At 37.1% G+C, this 21,664-nt stretch overlaps 1 protein-coding gene across 1 annotated transcript in view; it reads right to left on the bottom strand.

Moving 5' to 3' along the window:
- The window catches only part of EYS (eyes shut homolog), a gene marked incomplete at both ends in the record, with an annotated part of 840,074 nt that overhangs the window by 616,246 nt on the left and 202,164 nt on the right, over positions 1-21,664 (bottom strand). The window contains 3 exons of the mRNA XM_082480747.1: positions 1,638-1,759; positions 4,130-4,327; positions 21,174-21,287. Coding sequence (XP_082336873.1) covers positions 1,638-1,759; positions 4,130-4,327; positions 21,174-21,287 — 434 coding nt within the window. The remainder of the gene's footprint in view (positions 1-1,637; positions 1,760-4,129; positions 4,328-21,173; positions 21,288-21,664) is intronic.

Here is a 21,664-nt window from a genome sequence, read left to right as displayed (position 1 = left end):
CTCTATTTTATCAGTCGCAGTCTAAGCATCAGCTGTAGTTAGGATTAATACCTGGAATATCTACCTATATAACGCAGTCTCATGGAGAATAGGGCCGTACCTGCCTTGTGAGCATAAAATTTATTTCTGGAATGCTCTCTAACTTGATTTTAAGATGGCAGCATGCGTCTAGTATGAGAGCTTGAAATATTAGTTGTGGTCTACTGGTAAAAAAATATGCATTTCCAATAGCATCCAGACAAGAGCAAAAGCGTCACATGCTCTGTGGTCTCCTTATCAAGCATTTAATTTTGTCCAAGGTGTTTGCTAGTTCTTGAAGCACATTTAGAAAAAAATGTATACAATACATAAAGTGTTCTAACTGTGTAAAGAAGAAACAGCTCTGGAAATCGGAGTAGAGAATTTAAGAAAATTCTCTTGAAGCATGTAACTTCTGTTCAAGTTTAGGAAATAGCGATAGCTGCGAGTCACCACCAGGATATGTGAGAAAGAAGTGCAATTTCTTTATGTACGTATTTAAAAACAAAAAAAAAAAGAGAGAAAACAACAAAAAACAACCAAACAAAACCCCAGAAATCCACACACCCCTCAGACACTTCGGGGCTTCTGGGATGTGGTTCAGCTGATGTGATTCAGACACCTAAACATGGGTGTCTGCTTCAGCACTAATGCAGCCTAGCTATACAGTCAGTGGTACCTACAGTGTTGCTCAGTTCACCCAAAGTGGACATCTGCATGATGGGCAGCTGAATCACCCTCTGGGTTGTGCTGACTGCATCAGCAAGGACTCTAGCATCTTTGGTGGGTGTTCAGATGCTTAGCTCATACCATATGTAGTCACCTACATTTAGGCATCTTAATATTAATCTGAATTCTATACCTTGCTTTAACATTTTATTAGTTTATTATTCTCACAGACATGCTGGGAGAAACTAGAAGAAAGAGCCGACCTTTCTTCCATTTTTTTTAACCATCCCCAAATTTCACTGCCAGTCTGAATGTTTCTTAGGGACAATATTCATACCCTATACACTTAGTTTCCCTGTTGAATACATTGAAAACAAATTGATTCCTGACAGATTCCTGGAGGGAGTGACACAGAACATGGGACACTTCTGGTGCCAAAGTTTACAAAATGTGAATGTCTGTCTTCTTTCCGTACATGAAGGAATCAGTTGATAGAATGCTTTTATTTCTGAGAAGAAGGAAGGTATTGTTTCAGGAACTAATATAGCTGAAGAATTTTGAAAATAAATGGGGAAGTACTTAAAGTAAAGCTGTTTTGGGGAGTAAGATACTTTTTAAGCCCCTTTGAAGACAATATCATCAGTGTAAATGAGTATTCCTGTCACTTATAATGAGGTCATAAACACACCTAGTTGAAAATATTCCACTCCTTTTGAATTCCCCAGATAACTATGTTGACTCAATAACTGCTTTTAAATGATAAAAACATTCCTCTTTCCCACTGCCTATATCATTATAAATAAACAAAAAACAGTGACTGGAAAGCATGATTATAAAACTCTTGACAGGTGTATGGATTAAGTGGAGGTTTAGAACTCACAGTAGTATTGCTTTAGATTTCAGGAAGAAAACTTAGCAATCCTTTTAATTAAAAAATATTCTCTACTAACCAGATGTAGATCAACACAAGTAGAATTGTGTTCACAAGCGTTGATTATGCAGTCATCAATGTCCTGGTCACATTTCAGTCCTGCATATCCTGGGTTGCACAAACAATAGAAGCCATCGACAACTGTAACAGAAATACTATTTTAGTAGTGTAAGTGTTTTAGAATAACAATTGAATGTCATAAAATAAGGCAAGCTACAGTTATGACTACTATCTGGAAAAGATTTGGACTGGCTTTACCTAAAATGTGGGGACATGTTCACCTTTTTAATATGAAAGCAGATTCGTGTACTGCATTTTACTTAAAGAATTCAATATTTTGATGTAATAATTATAAATCAATGATGCATTATTAGCTTCTGAAAAAGCAATGGCATCTTATAAGCTAATGAGTAATTTTCCATCACAAAACTGTACACAAAGTACATAAGATTTTATCTTTGATATTGTGCCTAAATGAGATGGAGCAGTTAAACGTTGTTTGTTTTGTGTTTGTTTTTTTTTGGTAAGGAATAGCTCATATTGTGCCACTATATTAAAGGAAAACTTGCTTGAGTTGAATTTGGCAGCTCAACATATGATGTATTTCCATACCTTATTTTAATCTTAACAAGCTAATGCTAAGAATCTTCTCCCTTTTTCATCAGTAATGATCCAAAAGGAGAGGAATCTTTAGAGTGCTACATCCATATAAGGAGCTTGTGACAGCAATAATTACACTTCTCGCAGGCCTGCATTTATGTTAATCTGAAAGAGGTCCTTGGATTCTTCATTATTGCTGAGGTTTACCATGGAATCTATCCTGCCATTGTGTCAGTACACATAGCTGCTATTGTACTCATTAAATGCTTTAAGTGCTTCAGAGTAGGAACATTATGTATCTGCTAAGAGCCTCCTAGCTTCCATAGGATTCTAGCTTTCTATGGTCAGTGCACATAGTGCAGGGGAACTGAGATGACCACATGATACAACTCAAGTTGAGACGCACCACAAAGACATGCTGTCCCCAAAAGATCTGTCACTTTGTGAACATGAAGAACTTTACCGCAGCTCATCTAAATTCCAGTTCAAAACCTGAACCAATATTGAGCATAGAAAACATCTGTAAACTTGTTAGGAAATAGCCTTTACTTACTAAAATATGAAGCCACTAACTTTATTCCCATGTATAGAAAGATAGAATTCTTGAAGTTTATTGAAACTGATTTTCTTTTTAATTATGAGAGTTTTAGGCAGTGATATATTTAGCAATGTGGGGTCAGTTCTTTAAGATCTCATCTGAAAACAGTAAGTTGATTAGTTCTTCTGCAAATTTGTGTAAAAATTTTGAATTTCAGGGAAATTCTCAAGTCATCATTCTAATTTAAAAAAGGATCCAGGGAAAAATTGAAAGAAGTAACGAAAGCCAAACATGGTTGCTCAGTGCTTAAAGTGTAGGACCCATGAGACCTGAGTCAGACAGGCTTGCTTTGTATTAGTCCCTTCAGAGAAGGGCTAATAGTTAGAGGGCTATATAACAATATCTTCAAGGACAGTTGCACAAATGACAGAACTGAATTTCTCTTAGTAGTGTTAGTCGATATACTAAGGAGCAATGGCCAAAAGTGACAGTTTAGGAGATTGAGATGGGATTGGCAGAGAGGGAACACTACAAGAATAGTGTGTCAGTGGAACAGGCCGTCCCAAAGAGTTTGTGGAATATCTGTTCTTCCTTAGAGGCTTTCAAAACTCATCGAGAAAAATCCCCGACTGACCTGTTCTAGCAGTGTTGATAATCCAGCCTCACGCATGTTTGACTACATGTCTTCCGGACATCATTCTGCTTTCTAGCCAGCATTAAAAGACCCTCTGAAAATGACCACTTTTACTTTTTTTAACCAAGCGTAGAAAGTGTCTGATAGGTGGTAATAGCCCCATAAAACTTTCCAGTAAGTACTCCATACAAAATGGGTGCTACTGAACTTAGCTTGCCAATCCAGACAGAATATAGTAGAGTAATTCATCATCAAGTTGTTTCTGAAACCTTTAAGGATATCTGTCAGTGAAAGTTACACGGTTAAGTGATAGAAGGTGCTTAATAGTAAACAAACGCTCTGTTTTGCATCAGTTTCATATTTAATGCAGTTTTTGGACTTGTTAGAATTAGGATATATACTGCCTAACTGCTTCATGAACTCCTTTTCAGCACCTGAATATTCTCTCATCGAATGCACAGTGTAAGATGTGTTTGGCTAATTTACGTATCAAAGGAGACAGCACAAATCTCATTAAAATTTCTCATTAGCTGCAATTCTGACCCCCTGAACACACAAACCCCAGCGCCAGAAGTTGAGGCATTTGGCAAAAATAATCCTCCTGGTACTGGCTGCGGAGCTTCAGACAAGGTAAATTTCAGTAAATTATCCACTGTTCTCCCCAGAGCAGCTCAGTAGCTACAGACGCTTCAACAGAAAGACTACTCTACATTAAAGTGAGTAACCAGACTGAACTCACTGTCATAGCAGTATCCATGGAGGCAAGGGTTAGAACTGCACTCATTGACATTGATCTCACAACGTGGACCTGCAAAGCCCTTCACACACTGGCACTGGAATCCAAGGGGAAAAACGTCCAAATTCATTTCTTCTATGCACACAGCTCCGTTCTCACAGGGATTGCTGGCCTCACAAGGCCTAAACTCACAGTTCAAACCTGAAAAGGAAAATGGCAAAGCTGTCAGTGTTTAACTAATGAACATATCCCTGCAGCTGCTGCCTATTATGAGCTGTATTTTCTTTATATCCCTGGTTAAAATTGAGCTGGAGGATCTCAGAGGCACATATATGTGTATTACCATGCAGAAACATATATTTGCTTTGTAGAATTACAAACAAAAAAGACAATTTTATCTCTTTTGTTTATATAATGACATTGCGTTTTAAAATCATAATAACTATCTCTATATATTTTATAGTTTTTCTGTGTACCTTGTCCTCTAAATGGCTCAAAAAGTGTATTTAAAAATAATTAATTAATTTTGATTTGAAGCATTGTGTTATTTCTTCCTGATATCCTCTTGTCACAGGTACTATATGAGCTTTTTATACATTAACTCATAACCCGGAACGTGAATGAAGTGCAAGTAACCTTGTATAACTGTTCTGGTTACAATTCGTGACTAGACACAAATGATTTCACTGAAATTATGTATGTATTTAATAATGAGTGACTGCCTCTGTTTATAAAAATTCCATACAGTAGAAAATCTCACACAGTCCCTTTCTACTCTTTCCTAACAAACACTCTGGTGTATAACAGATTATGTACATTTATCTGGGCTAATGAAGAAACTGTGTGATGTTGATCTTAGGTCGCAGATGCCCTCATCTAAATCTTTAATTTGCAATACATAGATCAAAAAGGATTAAAAGTCCCTTTAAAGTGGGTCTTAGTTTGTTAGAACATAAGCAAGACTGATTCATGTTTTCAGTAGTGAAACTCAAAACGATGAGGGCAGACAGAACAGAGATCAAATGGATTTCGGTTTGTGAAGCTGCCTCCCTTTTCCCTGAGTGTTGCTGAAGGCAAGTCTGTTCTTTCAGGCTGTTTCAGACAGAGATTGGTGGCTTTGGGGGCTGCAACTAACTGTGCGCAAACCCCTCAGAGTCCCTTTGAAGCCCATTTGCCTTTCTGTGACTGCTGAGGCTGGGCTGTGTCTATGCTGTGCTTTCTGGAGGAGCTGCCCAGGGTTTGCTGTTCTCCAGGCCCTCTGCCCAGTTCCCTAGTGTCCTTGACCCAGCTCTGATTGCCCAGCCATTCCTTCCTGGAGCAGCTTCTCCTTGCCCCAACAACCTCCCTCTTCCTTAGATAGGCTGTAACCTTAACCAAGTGATGCGCAATGTGACACTACAACATAAAGCACCTGGGTAGAATCGTCATCATCATCGAATGGTTTAGGTTGGAAGCGACCTTATAGATCATCTAGTTCCAACACTCTTGCCATGGGCAGGGACACCTCCCACTAGACCAGGTTGCTCAAAGCCCCATCCAACCTGGCCTTGAACACCTCCAGGGATAGGGCCTCCACAACTTCCCTGGGCAACCTGTTCCAGTGCCTTACCACCTTCAAAGTGAAAATTTTCTTCCTGATATCTTATCTAAATCTACCCTCTTCCAGTTTGAAGCCATTCCCCCTCATCCTATCGCTACATGCCCTTGTAAAATGTCCTTCTCCAGCGTTCTTGTAGGCCCCCTTCAGATTCTGGAAGGCTGCTATAAGGTCTCCCCAAAGTCTTCTCTTCTCCAGGCTGAACAACCCCAACTCTTTCAGCCTGTCTTCATAGGAGAGGTGTTCCAGCTCTCTGTTCATCTTCATGGCCCTCCTCTGCATGTGCTTCAACAGGTCCATGTCCTTCTTATGTTGAGGGCTCCAGAGCTGGATGCCGTATTCCAGGTGGAGTCTCACCAGAGTGGAGTAGAGGGGCAGAATCACCTCCCTTGACCTGCTGTCCACACTTCTTCTGATGCAGCCCAGGATACGGTTGGCCTTCTGGGCTGCAAGCACGCACTGCTGGCTCATGTTGAGCTTCTCATCCACCAACACCCCCAAGTCCCCCTCCTCAGGGCTGCTCTCGATCCATTCTCCACCCAGCATGTATTTGTGCTTGGGATTGCCCTGGCCCCCATGCAGGACCTTGCTCTTGGCCTTGTTGAACTTCATGAGGTTTGCACAGGCCCACATCTCAAAAGCCTGTCCATGTCCCTCTGGATGGCAAGACTGACTGGTAGTCATGTAGAAAATCAAATATTAGTACTGAGTTTGAAAATCAAATATTAGTACGGATAATAGTACTGAGAATTTTCAATTTCTTTCAGGCTCAAAATTTCCAACAGGTATTCCTGACAAAGGATCAACCAGTGTTACAGATCATCTGTAGTATATGGCAGCTTTAAGTTTGTAGACTGGTTGCTAACTGGCAGAACTGGCAATTCGTACAGGTTTTTTGGATATAATTTTGGGGAAGCTGAGACAGTTTAAGTGGTTAGCTTATTCCGGAGGAATATATTGAATATTTTGTTATGGTTTCAGGATAACAAGATTTTAATTCCAGCATAGGTGTTGAGATCAAGCTACAGTGCCCCTTAGTGCCATTTTGTGACTTGTTTTAAAGCTTAACATTCCTTAAATTTGTAGGATATGGTGAAAGGATGACAAACACTCACTGGATAACTTCAATATTAAGGTGTCCATGAGACTGAATGTTATTCAACTTTAATTTGGGAAGTGTACTTTTACATTTATTGAGATACGTTAGCAGTATAACGATTTGGGCTATGCTACAAAGAGTATGGTCAGGCACATGGTTACTATACACTTAGTACTGGCTGCAGTCAGCTGAACCCGCGTATCTCCTCCTTTGCTTGCACTGTCATTATAAAAAATTTTGTTGGCCTATTTCACACTAGCTGGCTTCCTTTGTTTTACAGTAACTGTTAATCACATAGTAGCACACAGGCTATGAACAGGACTTCTTCATAATAACGAAACATGCACTGTCCAAAATGTCAGCAGGATTTTAGGTGAACTGATTCCTTACTATAGGATAGAGTGCCGTGTTTTGGGCTAGGCTGGCCACTGAAATGAATGACAGATGCTCTCTTTTGCCTCTCTCCCCTTCAGAGTAGTGCATCTCCCTCAAACCAGGACACAGAGTCATCTGAGGCTGAATTCTTAAGGCTTCTAACAGCAAAAGCAACAAGTTGGAACAGAATTGAGGTTAAAAAAAACCAAGAGCCCTCTGACTCCAGTAGTCATGCTGACAGAGGAGAAGAAGAGCAGCACAAGTTGTTCCCTCTCTTTATGTCACCAGTGGTCTCTCTGGTGCTGGATGACCCTGCCATAGACAGCTGACAGTCTCAGATCTGGAATTCATGAAATTGCACAGCAAAAGCTGCCATATGGCACATTGAGATTTTGCCCTGAAGTTTTCATCTTTATATCACAACAGCTTGACATGGGTGACAACCCTGCTGATTCCTAAAGTGGAGTTCACACCCATGCAAATAAGCTTAACACATGGCTCACAATTGTAAGTGGAATGTGAGATGATCCAGTAATGTAGTACTTGTTTTTCTTCTGCATTGATGGAAGTACCTTTAAACAGATTTGCCCATCCTTTTACATGCCAAGTGTTTGTGGGGATAGACATTTGCTGGCAGATAAAGCAAAAGTCATGCCACAGTGCATCAGTTTTCCCCTGCTGTAGTGTTCTTCTCCAATGCTAGATACTGCTGCTTTTTGGATGAGAACACAATATAGGTTTGGTGAACAACTGGAAAATAAAGAGGCAATAAGAAACAGCGAGGACATATGTCCTGAAGGCCACAGGTTTATATTATTTATTCCCCCAGCAGCATGGCAACTCAACCAGGATGCACGTCTGGCTGGTAAGGAGCTCATACACCTTCATCCCCTGCTGTTCTGCAAGCAGAAGCGTGGGTTTAGATCCATGCTCAAGGTAGCTCCTTAGAAGGGTGTGAATTCCAGTGGCGTTTGTACTGATTTGAAATTACACCAAAAGTGTTTCCTGATAAAAAAAGACTTTTTTCCCCTCTTTGAGGAATTAGCGGAAAAATAAATTACTACTTCTGTTCTAGGTATAGTAAAGCAAAACAGCACAAAGCAAAAAAAGTATTTACATTGTCCTGACATTTACAAAGGATGGTAAATCAATATCTGATCATAAAGTTGATGACCTGGGTTAGCAATCCTATTTACCAAATGAGGCCTAAACATGTGGTATTAATTGCTAGTAGTATTCTAAACATTTTTTTCAGTGCCCTCTTTCAAGCAACCTTCACCACTCTTTAATTAGAAATTCAACCTCTTTTTCCTCCCACCCAGCTTTCCTGCATATCACTGCATGGAAAATCTTTTTCTGCTACTGGCAGAAATGGCAAAGATTTCATTCATATTCAAACTGGAAGACTGGGAAAACAAAAAGACAAGAAAGTAATAAGACTGGCTCCCACCCACTCAGTCCCTTTCCCTGAATCAATTAATTTTTAACCATCAGTGTTGAGAATTAATAATTTAAAAGACCATTCCCTCACTCAGAGGATCACAACGGTGTATATTATTTTAATACAATTCTGAAAATCATTTGTTATTAAATAATTGATTATCAGTCCTAATCTATATAAGTAGCAAGAAAACAAGAAAAGAAAGTTGGCTGATTTAAAGTAGAATTGTTTTGAAAAATGCATATCCACACAAAGATTAAGGCTGGACGGTAATAGGCAATCATGGTTACATGTTAGTACAATGAATGCACTGCTGCTGTTGCTCTCATATCAACATTTTTTTACAAAGCTCTACGTGTAAGATTAAAGGTATTTGGATAAATCAAGCAGCAAACAGACTATAGGTGAAAAAAATGTTTATTAAAGTAGATTAATCAGAATATGCAGTTCATGTCTTCTGCATTTTCTCTTGTAAAATATTTGTTAGAGAAATTTTGTGAAAATATATAAATATCAAATGTTTAACTGTAGCTGATTAATTTGAATACATCTATTTTTTACTAAATATAGTAAAGTTCTTACTTGATCTGGTAAGTTTTTGAAATAGTAAGTTTGTGTTTGTTGACAGAAAGGAATGATTTGCCAGGGGAACAGTTTATAAACTCTGTCTTCTCCCACTGACATATCAGGATTTTGAAATTGTCCATCACAGAGCAAAAAGGTAAACCTAGTTAGCGGACAAAAAAGAGAAAGAAAGTATGCCCAACAGATCAAATATGAAAGAATCAAACACAGAAGTTCATTAATGAATTAATAAGTTCAGCACATCTTTCCAACCATGTTTATTTCCATTAGTCAAGTTTAAGCTTTTTGCTTGTTTAATTCTTGGCTATATTTTATTGATTACAAGGATAGTTTGTCTTTACTTTGCTAGACAATTAAAGGATTGTCTATTAGAATAAACATGAACAAACCCCAGAAGAATATGCACAAATGATTAAATTACACAGTCAGTTGAAGGACAATTTTCAGTGGCACTATATATTAGATTAAATATTATACTTCTCTATATATAGAAGCATATGCTCATAGCATATAGTATGCTTCTCTATTAGCATACAATATATATCACATAATGAATAATTTATTTGGAATATCCTCTTTTTCTTTATTTAGGAATAAGAAGCATATTGCATATTCAGAAATGTCATTCTGCTAATATTAATCAGTTCTCTTTTCTACTGTGTTTGCTTACAATTCTTCAGCAGTCAAATCTATATCACAAATGAACACTATACTGCTCTGTTAAGGCTATTATTAAAAGTCAAAAACATAATTTATAAAAATTACATAGAAAATACATTACCTGAGATAAGTTTTCATTTCTTTATGCAAAACTATTTACATTTCTTTGTTTGTTTTATTTGCTCAGCATAAATCTGTACGTGAAATGTTTTGATATGTACTACAGAATTCTCTTGTAATCAGAAATGGCATCTCTTCAATGTTGTTACTCTTTTTGGAAAACAATTTAATAAAAAACCCATTTCCTACTAATATTTTAAGAAATTAAATCTGACAACAGCTTTCAAAGTCAGCATTTTGCAGTAAAAGTATGGACTGAATGAATGACAAAATACATCTGATTGCAAACTGCTGGCATATTTATGACAATATAGTGAAAATAAACTGTCTGTGGGTAGTACCAGAACAACACGTGTGTCATTTAGGTGGCAATTTCCTAAATAACACCAATTAGTCTGGTACTGGTGTTACATATGCACTCATGAGTACAGAAAGCTCTCAAAACAGAATAAGTGCTGTCATTGCGAAGTGTTCCATGTTGGGGTTTGGACAAGAGAGGAAGAACCAACCTGGTGGTAGCACCTACCCTTGGGCACCAGACTGGGGTCAGAGGAACTAGCTGCACTGTGAAGTTATGAAGTGAGTGTCACAGCCCCAGTTCCACTAGCTGGTCTGATGGAAACTGTGATGCAGATCTGATCTTTGTAACTGATCTTTAGAAACTGGCCAACTGAAAGATTTATTTTTTAATTTATTTTATTTTATTTTATTTGGATCGAGCTCCAGTAACCTTATGACACTGGTATCATTGGATTTCAGTAGCCTTGCTTAGAGTCTGTTTACCATTGTTACAAATTTGATGAAACAGAATGTATATCATATGAATGAAGCTAATATCATTTTGCTTTAACGAAATGAGAAAATTAAACCAGCTTAAAGGATGTCAGTAAGGAAAGAATAGGGAGAAAATCTACAACAAACTAGTTTCATATAGCTGGCATGAATACATGAAAATTTTCAAAATTTCATGTTAATTGTGGAGTGTTTTTATTTAAATTTACATTGTTTAGTTTGTATGTTCAGGTTCAGAACACAAAGACCATTTTGTCCAAATGACACTAAACTAATTTCATATATGAGGTAAAAGCTAATGACTGATGTGAATCTTCCACGATAAATATGTTGTCTTAGATGTTTTTTATGTTTTGGGTTTTTTTGTTTGTTTGTTTTCTTTATCATCATAACATCAGTGCAATAGCATTAAGTTTCAGTCTTTCTGTAACTCACCTTTTTAGAGCAGAGCTAAAAGACACCTCTAACATTAAAGTGAATCACCACTGTTTTCCAAGGTAAATTAAGTAAACTGAATACTATTCAATAAAAGTAAAAATGTTTTTAGTTATGGGAGATAATCCAGTGTACAGAGGCACTATAAGGGTATATAAAAACCAAAAAAACCCACCCGAAAATCTCTGCCCCCACGCTATATACAACTTTCTGTTTTTCCCAAGACTGTTCTTTTGAAACTAGTGGATACAATAATTTTAATTAAAAAAATTATTTGATCACTTCAGAGAAATCTGGGTTTGGTTTTCATCAACATTATACAGCTCAATGGCTCCCACCCCCAAAGGCTTTCATAAACTTCTCATTAAATCCCGGGAATACTAATGAGCAGTAACTTTGAGGTTCCTGCAACTCTAAAGATTAAATGTCTTAATGCTAAATATGAAATTGTCTCTATTAAAAGTTCAAAACTGTCATTTTCTATAACTTTGAAAAGTTCAGATGTACCTCTAAGCTTGCCATTATTTTATAAACTTGTTGCTTAGCTTGATCTACTTTGTGGTGTAAGAAAAAAAATGCCTCCACATTTGAGATGATTCAAGGCTAATAAATGTGAATAAAAAACCAGAAGTACCCTGGAAGTGGATAGGAAGAAAAAAATACCTGCAAAAGCATGCATATATTGATATTACTTGAAATTAAGCAAAGTATTACTCTTATCAGTTTAAAAACATACAAAGTCTTTTCTTTCAGTTCAAATTTATAGCAAATCAATTCTTTTCCTTGGAATGCAAATTCTACTTTCCATGAAAGGAATTGCTTTGTGATTCTATAAAAAATCTGCGAAAAGGCATTTTCTGTGAAGTCCATATTAATTGAAAACCAATACGTACTTTTTTTTTTTAAAGGAAGTATGTTTGAGAAGCAATACTTAGCACTTTTCAAGTAAAAATCATTTCCTTAATTGTATATGATAATGCAGACCATGCAACAATGCTGGAACAAAGCATGAGATAGACAGACCCACATCACAAACTTTAAAATGAAAATCACACAGAGATGCATATATTATTGCTCCATACCTGTATAAATTTCTGTAAAAATAGACAAAACCAGAAGTTGGATATATTATTTAGGTACATTTTTTCTTTTAAAATATACAAGTTTATAACTACTAAAGAATGAATATATGTCTGTATCCACATTTGTGCATTTCACATTTCAACATAAAAGCATGCTTCACTCTTTCTCAGAAAATAATAGAAGAATGCTACTAAGGAAAACAATTACCACAAATTTATTTCCTACTTAAATATATGGGAATGCTTTTCTTTTTATTCTTTTCTCTTATCTTTGTCTACTACATCAGAATTCAACTGAAATTACTAATATGTGTGGAAAATACAGAAAGCTGGAATCAAGCTCAGTTTTTCTTTATGGTCTAGGATCTGTGGGTGTCATTTGCAGATATAATAAAGGCCACCTTCAGTTCAGGTGTTTTGAGATCCTGTTTTAATTTTCTTAAAATTTGACAAATTGGCCAGACATTATTTATAGCAGCTGATACCAGGATTATTATTTCATTACTTTTATTTGTGTATTGGCAGATGGTCCTAAATAGGCCCACCATGTAGAAAAATAAAGCTGCAAACATTTGTTTCACCGGCCAAATTCCTCCCCCCTCAAAATTTGGTAAGCTTTTTTTTGGAGCAACAGCAATGCCCTCATAATTTGTAGGGCAGCCAGGGAAAACATAACTGTGTTTTAAGTCTTTGAAATATTGTGGTTTGCACATACTTTCTGGAAAAAGATAAATTAAGATAAATTAAGAGACAGATAAGTACACATTCTCATTTGCAATTAATATACCATGTATCATCTACATAACTTAAATCACTTCCCTGTAACCAAGTTTCTTGTACACCATTCTTACAGAATGACTGTCGTGATTTGGGCCAGATTGGCCACTCAGGCAGAACAAAATTCAAAGCCCTTATCTGCTGTAGATGACTGGATTATACACATGAGGTATTCCCAGAGTACTTATGGCTGTAAAGGCTTAGAAAATTTTTCTTGTGGATCAAGATGTGTCCCAAGATGCAAACTGAAAGCAGAGCTGAAACTACAATACATACCTCACTGAATTTGGATGGACAGAGTTAAGCAACCAGGGCTTTTAGAGATGCCTTTGGGTTCTCGTTGCTGTTCTGGAAAGTCATGGGTCTCCTACGGATCTTGTCATATCTGCCAGACCCTTGTAGATATCCTAAGAGTGCCTAAATTGACACTAGAAATGGCTAGGCGAGAGACTTGCTCTCTAAATTGTTTCAATTTGGAGGCAGAAACACCTAAATTTATGAATCTAGATGGCAACTTTTAGCAACAATAGAAAAATCAGTAGAAATATGAGAAAAACATTCCAAAGAAGTTCTGTAGTGACTTCACATATGAGCCAACAGCAAGTCTCAGTTCGTACTAATTCCCATCTAGGCATTTCATAGCCTTTTAGACCAACCTTCTTCTTTATTGCTTAGAGGCAATGCATATTTTCTAGGTAATATGCCACAAATGTGGCCACTGCATCTCTATTCACAAAAAGCTCCTATGTGACACAGAGTGCCCTTCGTAGGTGTATGCACCAGTTTCATTTTTTCCCTAAATAAAATTTTATTTGGCTGTTCAATGTCAAGAGAGTGGCAAAACCAGATATAAACTGTTGTTGAACAGGAGATACTCTTTTATGGTCTAACATAGAGATATGCTAGAAAGAGCCACAGGTCTTGCAGAACTGCCTTTTTGCGTGGTTCTTGGCACAGGAAAGACTGAGATTTGGCCTATGAGCACTGAAAAAGTAATTGCTCCATTATCTCTACTTTAGTTTTTTGCTTTCATGAGCACTTACATTTCTTACTTATTATCTGTTTTGTAATTAGCTGTTCCCATAATAGTGTCCTGTGCTGAAAACTCCATTATTACTCTTGCTTTTCAACAGACAAGCATTTTTTTTTTCTGCTGAGTTGCCTTTCGCACTAGTTTACTTTCTTTTGCAACATGTTTAATGGCCAATTACCATTTTTGCTTTAATCTTAATTGGAACACATTTGGAGACATGTGTCATTAAGGCTGCAACAAATAAGCAGACATTTCCTCAGAACTGAATTTAATTTTCCTCTACAATTACATATATTTGATTAAAAAGGTCATACCTATTAGCAACATCTAGACCAAACACATATAGTGCATTTTTTTGGATGAAAGTATAAAATTTGTTGCTCTGTTTATTAAAAACAAGTTACTAAACAGCTTTTTTTTATTATTCTTTAAGAAAAAAAAAGATAAAACATTCATGTCTACTCTTACAGGGCTATTGCTTATCAAATACAGTATCTCTACATGAAAGGCACATGGTAATGCTTTCTTCCTTCCTGAGCTTTCTCTGGGGACAGGTCAGTCTATGGGTCACAGAAATGTTGGTAAAGTAGCTTGGTTCACCTTTTCCTTAAATACCACTGTAGAAAACAGGGGAAAATTGTTCTGGTGTGGGAGTGCAAGATCTGTTCTTAGCTTTCAGTCCCAGTTAAGAATAAAGCAGCCTTAGAAGTTGCACTTTATTTTCTGTAAAAATGAGCTGGTCTACAAATTGTAGTGGGATCATTTTCCTTTTGCACGCTAAGAATGCTGAAAAGCAGCATGCCTAATACAGGGACAATCTCACTTTGCTCCACCCTCAGCAAAGACTGATATCTAATAGTTATGACTAACTTCATTGGTGTGGCTGTGTGATACATAAATATGTTGGCACTTGAAAGCTGTGAACAGTAAACTTGCATTTATTACTACAGACCTGGCTGTTAGAAGAATATTTGAATACACCACAAGGTTCTTACAAAACACCAAAACCACCAATACATCTAAATATGGATGAAACAGCCAATTAGGGTGTAGCACCTAGAGGTATCTTGAAAGTAGCTATGTAGTACTACAGCATCTCGAAAGTATAAGAAACACTCATCTACTGGACCAGTTTTACTAAGAAACAGTAAGCCAGTGTTTATCAGTGGAGCACTTGAGCACATCTACTAAGATATCTTTGAACAATTGAATGAACTGCAGGCATTCCTCCCCTTCCCTTCATACAACTGAGCAAGAGCCAGATAAAATCTGTAAACTGATGTGGTCCTACAGCTGTAAGTTATATCATAGAATCATAGAATGGTTTAGGTTGGAAGGGACCTTGAAGATCATCGAGTTCCAACCCCCCTGCCATGGGCAGGGACACCTCCCACTAAAGCAGGTCGCGCAAGGCCACGTCCAGCCTGGCCTTAAACAACCCAGGGGTGGGGCCTCAACAACCTCTCCGGGCAACCTGTTCCAGTGCCTTACCACCCTCAAAGTGAAAAGTGCCTTCCTAATGTTTAACCTGAACCTGCCCTCTTCCAGTTTAAAGCCATTCCCCCTCCTCCTATCGCTACATGCCCTAGTAAAAAGTCCTTCCCCAGTTCTCCTGTAGGCCCCCTTTAGGGACTGGAAGGCCGCAATAAGATCTCCCCGGAGGGTAGATCTCCAGGCTGAACAGCCCCAGCTCTTTCAGACTCTCCTCATAGGAGAGGTGCTCTAGCCCTCGGATCATCCTCATGGCTCTCCTCTGGACACCCTCCAACAGGTCCATGTCGTTCTTATGTTGGGGACGCCAGAGCTGGATGCAGTACTCCAGGTGGGGTCTCACGAGAGTGGAGTAGAGGGGCAGAATCACCTCCTTTGACCTGCTGGCCACACTTCTTTTGATGCAGCCCAGGATACAGTTGGCCTTCTGGGCTGCGATCACACACTGGTGGCTCGTGTTGAGCTTCTTGTCAATCAGCACTCCCAGGTCCTTCTCCTCAGGGCTGCTCTCCAGCCATTCCCCGCCGAGCCTGTATTTGTGCTCGGGATTGCCCCGACCCAGATGTAGGACCTTGCACTTGGCCTTGCTGAACTGCATGTGGTTGGCTTGGGCCCACTTCTGCAGCCTGTCCAGGTCCCTCTGGATGGCATCCCTCCCCTCCAGCGTGTCTACCTCGCCAAACAGCTTGGTATCATCGGCAAACTTGCTGAGGGTGCACTCGACCCCACTGTCCATGTCACCAACAAAGATGTTGAACAGACCAGGTCCCAGTACTGACCCCTGAGGAACGCCACTTGTCACTGCTCTCCACAAAATAAAAGACTTAAAAAGAATAAATACCCACAATAAAAACTCCACAATAAAGACTTAAAACTAAGGAAAGCAAATAAAACTGTAGCAATCCAAAAAGACAGTTCTGATTTTCCTGGCATGCATGGAGGAATATAATGGGTATGTTTCAGCCTTACAACAAAATAAATAGGACAAAAAATGTACTTTGCTAAATCATAATGGAGACCAGCAAGGGACTGAAAAATACGGTATATTTGAGGTTTGGAAAAATAGTTTTTTACTCCTTAGCATAAAAGAATGAGGAGTCTTTCTTCCTTTCATTGAAAATTAAAGGGCATGTTGATTTCAAAAGATGATCATTATCAACTTCTGCTTCCTATTATTCTCTGTAAATGAATACTTTCAGGTCTGCATATAACATGTTTGCACATGGAAGGAACAGCATGGATAGAAATATAGATAAAATATCGATATATATTATATATAGATAAAATATAACAATGGTGACTATAAAATTTGCTAATTGCACTGTTCTTGAATCATGTGTGAATTTTCAATGGAACAACACAGTATTTCCTGATAGAGACATGGGAGCTTTCATTCTACCTTCCATGAAACTGTTAGGACCCCTGAATGAGATGTAGTCTCACAATGTGTTTCTCACACACTCTGCTATCTTTTGAAGCACTTAATAGCAATTCCACAATAACTCTGATTCTGTTATAGAAAGGCTACAATTGTAGAATCAATATCATAATAGACAAGTTATTATAATAACTCTCCAGCTAGGATACTATAATGGAATCAAGCTCATAAGAGGGCTGAGAGGCCTGCTTAACACTGTAGGATAAATTACTGCCAAAGACAGTGATAATGTATTGGCCAGAACTGTAGCTGAATATACTTCTGTTTGTCTCCTGTTGCTAATGTTAAAATCTTTGATTTGTCCTGCACCCAAATCAAGTTTATCTTCCTTCCCGCTCCCAGTTCCAATAGTTACCTTGCCAGCAGGGAATGCAAGAGAACACCGGCTGATGCCCTTTCTGTGTTTCTGAACAACTTAGCTTCAGAATGTCCTTGGATAAAAAATGTCCAATATACATAACTATCAGTGTGGTACCCCAGATATGATAAAATATGGGTGGAAGTGGGAGACATTTCTAAAATAGTAGCATATTTGCAAGGACTAATACATTAGAAACAAGCAGAAGCAGCTATACCAGATATGTACTTGTGTTGAATCTCGTATGAAAAGAACATTATTCTACAGTGTGTGTAAGTGGCAGCATGGTAAATAGCATTTCAGCATTTAAGTGTGAGTTGTATTACTAATTCGTACTATACAAATCAGTGACAGAACACTAGTGAAAGCAAACACAAACAGAGAACTGGACTTTGAAAAGGGGACTGTCATATTGGGGTAATCAGAACATACTCACAAGCACATACAGTATTGGTGGCATAGATAACTATTATAAATGACAAAAGCATATTATATAAATTTAGACACTATTATTTTTTCTCCATTTGACCTCAGTTACAACACATGCTCAGTGAGGCTCAGTAACTTCCAGGATTTCTGTGTGGGCTTACGCAGGAATCTCTTCAGTAATAATATAATCTGGTATAGATTTTTTTTTTTTCTTTAATCAAATCTTGAGCTTTCTCCAAACCAAGGTCAAAAGAATTATGATCTAAAAGTATATGGACTTTGAAGTTCATTATTTTATGCCTTATCAGAACTCCAGGTAAAGCTCTATGATTTTGAAAAATAGAAATTCAATTTTCTCCTCCACAGGATAAGGAACTTGGATGAAATAGGATGAAAATACTTCAATTATCATATGTAGTAATTGGAACATTATTAGAAGTTGATAAGGATGTTATTTCGTATCTGGAAGTCTTATAAGTTTCTTCAGTTTTCTTTTGAATTATGCATAGATGGACGGCTAGTACCCTCAAGCTGTTAAGTTGAACATACGGCAAAAGTCAAAGGTAGCAATTTCAGTGGCAATAATTCCAATGAAATACTAAGAATATATAGAAAGACCTGTTATCTACACTATCTGTGGGAAAACCCTCTGTCAAGGGAACATTGATGGAGAGGAATGCATTAGTTTTGTCACTGTTAGGGTTACAGCAGCAGCGTCAGAAGACATACTTCTTTTCCAGTGCTCTCCATGCATTGACTTTACCATGGAAATTGGATTTTCTAAAAAGGTTTGTGCACACAGGAAAACTAAAACATCAGTCACAGATGAAGGTTGTGGAGTTCATTTGCACAGCCTGGACTATCAGACATTTGAAGAAAAATCCAGATATATACCAGTGCCCTAGCATCAATGTTCTTAAAAGCTTTGGATGTCTTCCAGTATTCTTTGGAAGGCAATGGAAGGAGTTAAAACATTTTGTCAAAATAGACAAATCCATGCTTAAAAAAAAAAAAAAGCAAAACAACCAAACCACCACGTAAGAAAAATAAAAGAAAGTATGAGCATACAATAATACCTTAATAAAATTCCTGAACACTTTTCATATTCTTGTAGGACTAATGTAAAAGTTTGTTGCAACATAAACCTGCATATGCAGGATATCAAAAGGTTTGCAGCTCATAAAAATGAGGAGTAGCTATACTTGCTCTCAAATAAGTGAAATGGAAATAAAGCAAAAATTTGAAGATTTTTCTGTTTTTAAAAAGAAGAGGAAATAAAGGAGAAGAAAAAGGAAAATGGAAAAATTAAAACTTTGGGGATGTAATCTTGCGTAATCTCCTTGTCAAAATAAATAAATTAGAATAGTCAAGGAAATAAGGAAGGAAGGAAGAAAAAATGATAAATATATGCAAACCAGTTTCTATAGATAGAATCCATTTCTACCTTAATCTGACAGACTACCTTTTGTATGAATGCACCTGAATGTCTAAATCATGCTATGAACACCTTAATTCTACTTTCTGTATAGTAGAGGACTGCTGTACACATCCTTATTAACTGGTATATTATACGCTCCTAATAGTGGTACAAGTCAGATTTTGTAATGGGAGAATCAAACCCCTACAATGTATTATGGAAATACTACTTCAGATTGCTTTCCAAGTAAATGACAGCATTCATAATATAGCATCTATGCTTTTCCACTGAGAATAACAGAAGAAGCAAGAAAATCTGAAAATATTCCAAAAATAAAACAGATATTCCTGTATAAATTCTACCAATAATACCATGTGTTTGCTTTCCTAATATAGCAATTCTGTACTTTGTAATTAGTGCACACAAAGGTATTGTTTACAGTAACCGGAATATTTCCACACAATTAGAAAACATAGTTGAACTACCCATTAGGTTGGCTTACTGTGAATCTGTTAAAGACTACATTTACAGCAGTTTAATACTAAATAAACAGATGGTGTGAGACTGAGCTAGAATTTTCATATGAAACTAATTCTGCTTTTAGTTATACCATCATAAAGCTAGGAAACATCAGTATAAGAATTTGATCTTGAAAGGTGCCAATTAAACCTGTAAAGAAGTGAACAGTCTCAAAAAAATCTTTTATATCAACAAGAATCCTATAGATTCTAGAGAACCTGTACCAAGAATATGATGTTTTCAGAGGATCTCAGTTACCATTTATTAATCTTGCCAGCAGGGTTTAACTTCTCCATTGAGAGTATTAGGCACTGCTAGCTTCTTGAAGGATGACTACAGAAATGTTGACTTCCTGAAATTTTGATTACTTACTTAAATATCTAAATGAATACCAAAGTCTCCCGAAAATCTGGCTTCTTGTGAAACAAGTACTTAAGAGACCAGTATTTCTAATCATGTACTGAAAATGATTTCACATCTTTCTGAGCAGAGGCAATTCTGGTACTGCAGTACTCATTTACTTGTTTTTATACTAGATTTTATTCAGCAGAACATAAATTAAAACTAATAAAAATGACAAACTAAATTTTGACCATTAACTAAAATAATAAGAACAAACATTAGAGCTCACTCTTTTCTCATGAATGATGAATTTAATGCAACCATCTTCCCTAAAGGGAAAAACCCTGCTGTCTCAACATACCAAGAAAATTGCCTTTTAATGATTATTCTGGAATCCTAAGTATGTATCATTACATTGAACTGCGGGAGGAAAAATGTGTTTATATTTAATTTATAAATCAACAAGCACCTTTAATTGAGATTATCACTTGGACTAGATTTGCTCAAGAACACCGCACAATTTGTGATTTTAAATTATTTTAGAAGTGAGTATTTAAAATTAAACCCCCAACATTTCTATGAAAAAGGTCACTATAAAGTGTATTTCCTTTAAACACATCAACAGAAATAATCACACACAATTTATGGATTCCAAGGTAACTATAAATTATTTTCTGAGAATGAAAAAATAAATTAGAGAATGCCATGACCAATCAAAATACAGAGAAAAAATGTGAAGAAAAGCAACCGATCTTTGTGCCAGCAGCTTAATGGGCATATGCCTCTGATTTTGTAAATAATCTTATTCTGTTAACAAACTGATTTTAAAGTATCCATTCTGATTAATAAAGAAACACTCCTCGTAGATGTATAAACAAAGTTTACTTCACATTACTTGCAGCCTAAGGCATAATTGGCTGGTCACTTTAAAAGCTTTGCTTAAAAAAATGAAGGACTAATAATGCTGTAGGAAGAGTGAAATGAGTTCAGACAATTGACAGAAATGCTTTCTAAAGTTAATTATGTTTGCTTTCCCCTCTCCCTTGGTGTTCATTACCTTTAAACGGAGCCACACATTGGCAGAAGTAATTACCAGGTTGGTCAATGCAGGTGGCTCCATTCTTGCAGGGAAATGAAGCACACTCATCTATATCTGTTTCACATCTTGCACCTTTGGAAAGAGGAAAGATTCGAACGTTTAGTAAGACGGTCAGGTGCCAATTTCTAATTCATTTGCACCACAAGAATCTTCAGCAACTTGTGAGGAGAAACTAACATAAATCAGGCAAAGACAGAGCCACGCATACTTATGTCAGCATCCATTTAATTCTTATCACCACAAATACATAACGACTTATTTCTGAGTTGCTAAATGGTAGCTAATCTTCCCTGTGTGTGGAAGCTTTGAAGGCCTTTTTAAATGCAGACTAATTTATCTTGTGCTATTTAGTTTACAGATGGAGTCAGCGTTCCAGTTTGTTGGAATGCAAATGAAACATTAGACCAGGGCAGATAGAGAGAAATGAGAAGGAAACACAAGCAAATTAG

This window comes from Vanellus vanellus, assembly GCF_965231255.1.
Source record: "Vanellus vanellus genome assembly, chromosome: 3".
NCBI classification, from domain to species: domain Eukaryota; kingdom Metazoa; phylum Chordata; class Aves; order Charadriiformes; family Charadriidae; genus Vanellus; species Vanellus vanellus.
The sequence above is the reverse complement of the archived record's forward strand: the minus strand, read 5'-3'. Positions and strand labels throughout refer to the sequence as shown.